At 42.6% G+C, this 8,869-nt stretch overlaps 2 protein-coding genes across 2 annotated transcripts in view; both read right to left on the bottom strand.

The window, feature by feature from the left end:
- Positions 1 to 882, bottom strand: part of GHSR (growth hormone secretagogue receptor) — a 6,579-nt gene extending 5,697 nt beyond the window's left edge. Inside the window, exon 1 of the mRNA XM_010004181.1 lies at positions 859 to 882. Coding sequence (XP_010002483.1) covers positions 859 to 882 — 24 coding nt within the window. The remainder of the gene's footprint in view (positions 1 to 858) is intronic.
- Positions 883 to 8,488: 7,606 nt separating this feature from the next.
- TNFSF10 (tumor necrosis factor (ligand) superfamily, member 10) overlaps positions 8,489 to 8,869 on the bottom strand; it is an 11,911-nt gene continuing 11,530 nt past the window's right edge. The window contains exon 5 of the mRNA XM_010004180.1: positions 8,489 to 8,869. This exon is cut by the window's right edge and continues 45 nt beyond it. Within this exon, the coding sequence (XP_010002482.1) occupies positions 8,489 to 8,869 (381 nt within the window).

Raw genomic sequence — 8,869 nt, 5'->3', positions numbered from 1 at the left:
CCGCACCTCTCCCTGCCCTCACCTCTCCTGCCCTCACCTCTCCTGCCCTCACCTCTCCCTTCCCGCACCTCTCCCTGCCCGCACCTCTCCCTGCCCGCACCTCTCCTCCCCGCTCCGCGGGCTGCAGGGCAGCTGCGGTTCCCACTCGCCGCAGCCGCACAGGGCGATGTTACGCTCCGGAGAGCAATGACTCCCTGTGACTCCCTGTGAGTCCCTTTTGCCGGTGCTTTAAGCGGTTCCTTCTCTCCGCAGGTCAAACTGCTGCTGTTGCGGGGCGCGCAGTCCCGCGGGGCTCGTGGAGCCGTCGCGCTGGGTGCAGAAACAGCATTTCTGCAATTTCTGTCTCCTTGTTTTGTACGTCTGCTCTGCCCTTGGATCTTGGCAGGAGCCTCGTAAGGCTCCAGTTCAGCGGAGCCGCAGTAATCACCCTCTTCTGTATGATTTACCCACAATTAAATTTCAGCTCAGCGTGTTGCTGCTTTCCTGTCCTGTGCCCTTTGCAGACACTGCCACCAGAGCCGTGTTTCCCCAGCTGCAGACTCCTACGGATATTTAAAGGATAATGTTGTACCCAAGGAGAAATAAGATGGAAGCAAAAGAAGGTGCCATCAGGGACAGTGACGTGACCCCCAGGACACCCGTAAAGAGGGTATTTCTCCTCCTTTCCAACGTGTTCCTGCAGACTGTCAGAGTGTGCTACAGCACAACCTTTATCACCGCTGTCTGTCTAGAGGGGCTGCTCCCCTTCCCTGTGCCCCATCTCTCCCAGGGCAGCCTGGGCTCAGAATCCACGTTGCTCTCTGGCTTTATTCAGCTGAAGACACAATTTTATACTGGTTTTCCGGGGTGCACTCTCACCCTGCGGGTGCCACCTGCCAGCATTGCGCTTTGCTAGCTGGGGAGCCGTGTTTGGGGACAGAGCACGAGCGTGGTGTGACACAACCGGCTTTCAGTGGAGCACTTCCCGTGATTAACACAAGCCTTAGTGCCATGTCCGTGCCCTAATTTGGGTGATACATTTTTGCAGTTTCACTGCAATCAGTACTCAGCATCCCTGCTCCTGAACCACCAGTCTGATCTGTTGCAGGTTACTCACCAGCTGCTAACTTGTATGGGGGATGGCTACATGTTAATTGCAGTTGAAAAGAAAAGAGAGCCTAAGGTGCTTCTGACTTTCTTTATCCAGCTGCCAATATAATTGTTGTACATGTTGCTGCAGAGTAATCATGGGGTGTGTGCCACCAATGTACAGTTACTTCATATTAGAGTTTTGTGCCCAATGGCGTAGCATGCATCATGGGGGAGCTGGGGACTGCCTCTGTATTTAGGCTGCAAAACACTTTGCATTATTATAAGGAATTCTCTAACTCATTTTTCTGGGTGAAATCTCAGACCAGTGGCATTAGCTGCAGGATGTTGATATTTGGCAGAGAAAATGGCCTGAAGCTACAAATGTGACTTTTCTGAGTAGAGAGGATCCTTCATTCTCATGAAGTTCTTCCGGCTTTTAATGAACTGTATCTTGTCAAAAATGACCATTGTGCCTTCCCCAGGGAGAGAAAAGCTTGCTTCTCATTTGGGCTTGTTGTTGTTGTTGTGTTTGTTTGTTTCAGAAACAAATATTCCTTATTGAAATAATCCTTGAAGAGAGGTGTATGTGGCAAAATCCAGTAGTTAAAAGTGAGGTAGTGCCAGATTTATACACTCTGGACAGCTTGAGCTTGTAATACAACAGATTAACACTGAATTCATTGAGAGTTTGATGTGCTGAGTGATGAGCCACTTGGATGAGAAATGGCAGTTTTGCTTTGCATCCAACAACACTGAACCCGATTCCGTTTAAGGGCATCCTGAGACAAAGGCTTTTCTGGCTGCTTTTCCTTCACAGAGTCAGGGCTAGAAAACAAGTCAGCTGAGAGAGAAGAAAAGCAGCTCCAGTCTTCTGATTCATTCCGATTTCTTCAGCAATTGCAGGCCAAATTTTGATGGGATATAAAAAAATTGGCATCCCACAAACTTTGTGCGATAATGAATTCCTGCCTCAGCTTTGCATATGCTGAAGGGCAGTGAAGGGCAGTGATGACATAAGCAATAAGAATTGTGAGAGAAGATGGATTTATGCTCCAGAAAGTTATCTACTTGGCCTCAGCTGCAAGAACAGTACTTTTGTGGTGTCTTAACAACTGCAGAAAGGACTGAAGTTACTGATGTTATTGGGATGAGAGAAATGGAGAGAGGCAGAAGTGAAGTACTTTTTATTCACAGTTTTATCCACTAATTGCATGTATGGATAAACAAGATATTAGAAAAATAATTTGTAAAAGAGCTTTATAGTGGACATTTACCTTTCATGGAACTCTTAACAATATTGGTGATTCTTTTTGGCAGCATGAAAGCTGTGCTGAACACTGGAGATAAGATAGAAGAGAGTTCATATCTATGGAGTTTTGAACTCTCTCTCCTTTGTTCCATTCTTTCCATTTTCTTCTCATCCAATGGAGTTTTGATTCTTGTTTGTAAAATTGATTGTTGTCATGGAAATATCTGAAGGTTTTGAATATAGAATTATTATGGTTTTATTGTGGAGACATGAAGGAAGTGGAAAACAAACTCTAAGAGAGAGGTGTCCCATTTAAAAATTATGCACCTCCAACAATTTGCACAAAAAGCAAATGCAGGTTTTTATTTTACCCAGGGGCAGAAGATGTTTTGACTTTTATTATAAATGTATTTTAGGAACAGAAGGCAGCACCTGGTGTGTGCTTTCAAAGGTTTAGCAGCTATCATCAGTGAGCAGCACTGAGGAAACAGCAGTAATCCAACTTAATAACTTAAAGCCCAGAATGTGCTCAAATGACTTTACAGTTGTTTACATGACAGTAAACATCTGCAAGCAGACTTTAAAGGAGCATCGGTTCATTCATCAGCAAAGCTGTGCTCTAAGGCCATTAATTCAGAGGTGGCTGTTTCAGGCTGAGCTTCTCGCCGTGTTTCTGCTCATTGTGCTGCTCTGTCCCACCCTGGGCACTCATGTCCCTCTTGGTTCAACTTGTTCACCTTGGGGAGAGAGAACATGGTTCCTCAGTCACAGGTATGTTTCCTCTGTATTAAAAGTACATAGAGTTTATTAAATAATACATGATATAAGAATAATAGATATATCCTGCATTTAAAAAAGTATCATTGGACATTCTTTCTAAGTAAGGTCTGCAGGTTTTGACTCAAAGCTGATCTGGCTTTGGATGGAGGTATTAAGCTGACTTTACATGTGTTTATTAATATCCATTAGGACTTGAGTTCTTTTAATGCCTGAACATGCAGGATGGGATTGCACAGTTAATTATCCCTGGTCATACCTTCTTGTTGATAATTCTCATGTTAAATGGGGAGTGATAACTTGGGTCAATTCACCAGCAGATAATCCATTTTGTCTTCATCCAGTAGTTATATGGGCTAAATAGCCACGACTCAGTACACACTGAGAATAATAAGAGCTGAATAGTTCACAATCAGACAAAAATCAGACGTATCTTGAGGAGGGATTTGTGCAGTTGGATTCTATTGTGCTTAAATTGCTGGTTTCTGAAAGGCAGGTTGAACAACTTTAGATTCCCTAATGTTTACTGATGCTGTGAGTGTCATCTACATGGATGTGCCCAGTGCAGAAGTATTATGTGCATCAAAGACTAGGAGTGTGATTTATATCAACTCGTAGAACAGCCTGTAAAAATGGGAAGCTACTTAAACCAACAAGCTTCTGCTGTAAGCTGCAGCCCTGTCTCACCCACCACAAGGGTTTTGACAGCATTTCTGTCCCAACCCAATTTCCCAACTTGATGGCACCCCTAAATCTTTCAGAAGAAATTAATGGAAACATCTATCTAGAGGTTTGGATTATGAATGTCAGTAGAAAAGACATGACTTTGCAAAGCATCAGTGTCGTGGTGGTCAGGCAGGTAACTGTGGTGCCCTGGTAAACAGAGGAAATTTATTTTTAACGTGTCAGAGGATATAATTTCAGTTTGTTAATGCAGAGAAAGAGTTATGGAGAGGCAAATTTTCAATGGTTCTGATTAAATTTGCTCTAAATTTCCATGTAGCTCTATATTAAACCCCCCCCCAATTTGTGAAAATTGGATGAGATTGAACAATATTCTCATCTATCTTCCATTTCTGTTACTGAAAGGCACAAGGTACCTTAGAGGGATGAAAATCTTGTCTCAGTGTGTTTAGTATTTTTCTATTGATCATTACATTCAGTCTTGTCTTAGAACCTAATATTTAGATGCAATCTGAAAACTAAAATTCTCAAAAGCTCAGTGTCTGAATCAGGCTTTTTAACTGTTCACATAGAGCACAACAGATGCATCCCTGATCCTGCTTAGGCAGTGAATACTGCTGCAATACAAACAGTAATAAATTTATTAAGGCAAAGAGAGGCAAAAAATAGAAGTCCATTTCTATGTATTATTGAAAGGTACAATAAAACCCCAGTTAAATGGCATGTCCTCTTTCCCATGGAAACACCAGAAAAGAGAGAAGCCTCTGCAGAAAGCAAAGCAGTCTCTATGAAAGAAATAAATTTATTTTTAAAACCTGTGGGTATCTCTGCAATTTAGGGCTGTGGTGGCAGAGGCTGCTCCTCCCCAGCAATGTTGTACTGGTTCCAGTGGGGTTTGGTGTGGATGGGGAGACCCCCCACCCCAGACCTACTCATCTGATGGCCAAGCCTTGAGGCATGCCCATCTCTTCCACATAAAGCCCAACACAAATGCTGGGGGAAATGTATGGATGTTATGAGTCCATTAAGGAGGCAAAGCAACCTTTGTTCATCATAGATGTGCAGGGTGTAAAATGGGTATATGGGAGGCTGCCCAAGGCCAGTACAGGGAGAAGATAGTGTTGGAGCTGCTGAGGAGGGAATGCCATGTCAAAAGGAGACATGAGGAGGTGGAACAGCCCTTGAGAGTGGGGGCAGTTTTCCTGGGGGTTTGTCCCTTGGGAGCAGCCACGTTCCCTGTGGCAAGTTGCTGCTGCTCCAGCTGTGGCCCCTGGCTGCACAGGCAGGGCAAAACCAGCCCCTCTCTCATCTCAGGGCTGGGGGCCAGGGAAGGTGATGCCTTCATGTCTTGTTGAGTTTCCAAGGTTCGCTTGGGCTTCCTACCCTTTTTTGGTGGGACAAATTTGGAAGTGGAGTGAACAGACCAAACAGTATTCATGTTTGCTGTGGGGCAGGGAGAGGTTTTGTTTTCAGCATCATGTGATACCAAGTTTACTGCTGCTTTACAACATCTGTGTAAATGGCCCTTGTCCCTAGGAATTCAAAAGATCTTCTACTGGAGAATTTGATGATGGACAGAAATGTTTCCACACTAAACAGATTTTCCAGTGCTTAAGTAATTGCCAAAGCCCAGAAACATGAGGACCTCAAGGGAAGGGTTTTGTAGTCCCTAATAATGAGATCATTTTGTCTTTTCTTCAGTGTACTCCGTCCAGACACTGTTCACCAGCAGGGTCTGGAAGCCACTCTTGTGGTGTTACACAACATGGCACTGCTCAGGGGCTTGCACCATGTCCCTGGTGTTTCCACCACTTGTGGCACTTAACGATTATGGAATCAATTATGATTATAACTGAAACCAACTGGTGTCAGAGAGGTTGTTTCAGGTGGGGTTGTTGTTAGGGAAACCATAGGACGACGCCAATAACCACTGCAAGACTAAAAACTATTTACTAAAAATGCTTTATACAAAACACATGTAGAAATTTACAATATGTACATGTTACCAGAACATGCTACAGCTACAAATAAAAATTTGCTACACTCGCCATGAGAAAGGTAAAGTGAGATGAAAATTATGATTCAGGTGCAAATGTACAAAGTGAGTTTACTGTATTTTTCCACTCATTTCATAGATGTCCTTTCTGATATTGCTTACTAATCTCTCCCAAGACAATGTCTGACCAGCATGCTTTGGATTATTCAGAAATGACACATATTCAGTGTGATCCCTGTTGAGATACGCTCTGTATGCAGAGCCCAGGAACATGGGTATTTAGACAAAAAAGGAAGATAATGCCAGGGAGCACTCCCCACATGACAGAAGGGATAGTGTTACATCTTGAGAGTTGAGAAAACATGGAGCAAAGAATCGATGCAGATGGTTTGTCTCAGCATAAGCTGCAGTTTGGGGTCCCTATGGTTTCCCTCCAGTCCCTTCCAGCAGCCACTCCTGTTGCAATGCCACTCCAATGCAAATTGGTTCTTGGCCACAGGGAGGGTTTCTGACTCTAAGCTGCCACCAGTAAATCTGAAACACTTTTTCACAGTTGTAGTAAGTTTTCTTTCAAATAAGATCCTAAAATAAATTTCTAAAAAAAAAAAAAAAATTAACAAAAATTTTAACTTTTTAATATAATAAATTGCTAAAAAAAACCCCAAGCCTGGTGAGATGGGTCAGTGTGCTGGGATTGAAAAGCCTGGTCCATTTGCAAGAAGTAATTTTGTTGATGCAGAAGATCTCCAGATATGTAGGGAATGGCTTTGCTCTCCCTAGCCTTTTCTAGCATGCAGAACATTTCTGAATTAAATACTGCAATCAGAAACCTGCAGAAATATTTTCTGTCCTCTGCTGAAACTGATTATTTGAGAATGAAGACAAACCCAAGTGCTCCAATAAGTGATGAAGAATTTCACACACTTGAAAACCACTGAAAACAGTGTATGTTAGGTTATAGTAACAAGCAAAAGTTAAAATTGATCATTTTATGCTTAAGGCACTGTGGTTCTTTGCCCTAACCTGACAAAGGAGGGTATTCCTGAAATTCTTCTCTTGCTGCTCGAACACAGGTATTTAAGTGAACCAACTGCTTTTCTGAATGAAAAAAATAAATGCAGGGGCTTGTGTCTATTAATTTCCTCTCATTGACAAGAGTAGTAAGATGAATGCTGCACATTTACTCAAGAGGCCCATGTGCAAGGGCTGTGCAGTGATTGAATTACCTCAAGGTGGAGGTGAATGTGAGGGTTCCCACGGTAACCTTAGGGTAACAAAAAAACAGACAAGCAGACTAGCCATCATTCTGTTAAGGAACATTTGCATAACAACTGTCTTCCTTTCCCTCCAGTTTGTTCTTTTGCACTTTCACCCTTCCCTCCCCTACAATGTTTTCCTTGAACCTGGACAAAATGTGTTCATGGTGCAAACTGATACTGCTTCCCTGACAATGCTGATTTATGTTTCCTGCCTTTGCTGTGGATCTATCCCCACAGCTTAGAACTGCAAATATTTTTTTCCTATTTTTAAAAAAATATAAAATACTTCTATTCATAGTTTAAAAAACCTAGTGTGCAGTTTTTTTTAAAAAAGTTATGGTTTTAAAAAAAAGTTATGAACATTTTCCTTTTATAACATAAAATAAAAATCAAAACAGCATAACCCAAATTGCAGCTCTTAAGTACAGATAGTTCTGTATGTTTTCCTTAACATATTAGTCATCATAGGGTGTGTTATTCTCCATTACATCCTACCAAACACAGGTCAGTACCAATAAACATGGAAGAGCCATGTCATGCTTAATTTGTGACAAGTGTCTAATAGAATTCAGTATTTACAGAAAAACACCTTTTTTTCTGAATCAAATACTTGCTGACAACAAGTGTAACAAGCAACCACATCACTAGCCCTGCTGGAAGCCTGGTGAAATCTTTGCAGCCCAGCAATTAAGTAAATGGGAACTATCATAATGCACCGATCAAAATACTGGTTGATTTCCAAACATCATCTGTGTCATCTCAGCAGCTGTTTTTATGTACAATATTCTGATTAAGACAGACTAATGTGTTTATTCAAGCCATGATCCTGAGAAATGCTTAAGCACATACTTTATTTCAAGCATGTAAATACCCTGCTTTAGTCAGATTGTTTGTATGCTTAAAATTAATTAGGTGCTTAAGCGCCTTGTTAGATGAGATGAAGACGTACAGTTTGAGCCTCTGATGGCCTTTCAACTTTTGTTGAACTGAAGATTGAAACAAAAACTTCCAAAGTCATTCCATGGGCATCTGGGAAACAGTATTAGCAAAATCTCCTTTCAGGAGCTGAGAAGAATCCTCCATCTCACCTGTCGTGACTGACCTGGTGTGGAGCATCTCTGCAGGGGTGGTGGTGAGTCCTTACCTTCCTGGGGTTCTGGCTGAAGGTATCTGTGGTGTGTGAAATCCTGGCATGCCCTGGCTGGGCAGTCAGCCATGGGGCTGGTGCCTGCTTGAAGCATGGCCATCCAGCTGCAGCCAGGTGCTGCTGCTCCTTCCCAACTGCTGGGAGAGTGTTGGGCACGGTCGGACCTGGCGCTGAGTGAGCTGAGAAAGGGGAGTCTGGTGTTGCTGGTATTGCTACAGCATTCACTTGCCATCCCCTATTTTATAGAAGTTTAAGCTGGTCCTGACTAGCTAAACTGGGTCCTTTGGAGTATGATTTTTCACCTTTTAACTGATCATAAAAGCTCCAAAAAAACTTGCTTCTTTGTCCATGTCAACTATGTCACTGTTACTGACAGAGACAAAAATCCTGTCCTCTCTTTTCAGCTGAAACACCCCACCTTGATAGATGGAATAAAGTCCATATTCTGCCTTTTTAGACCAGCAGCTCGTTCTTGCACTTTTCATGAGCAAAATGGGCTCTGGGTAATTAGTCAGTTTGTAAACATACTGGACAAGCTGTTTGGGGTTCCTGATCTGTGTCAACAAATCTGAATCCTCGCTCTCATTTTCACGAAAACGAAAATAAGTTTGTGAGTAGATGTAATAAAAGCCCGTTTGGGGTATCACCAACTCTCCATTTCTCAGCTCCACGTTGTAAAGGAAAGA

The sequence above is a fragment of the Chaetura pelagica genome, unplaced genomic scaffold (assembly GCF_000747805.2).
Source record: "Chaetura pelagica isolate M959 unplaced genomic scaffold, ChaPel_1.0 scaffold648, whole genome shotgun sequence".
Taxonomy (NCBI): domain Eukaryota; kingdom Metazoa; phylum Chordata; class Aves; order Apodiformes; family Apodidae; genus Chaetura; species Chaetura pelagica.
This window is presented reverse-complemented; position numbering and strand designations above follow the sequence as displayed.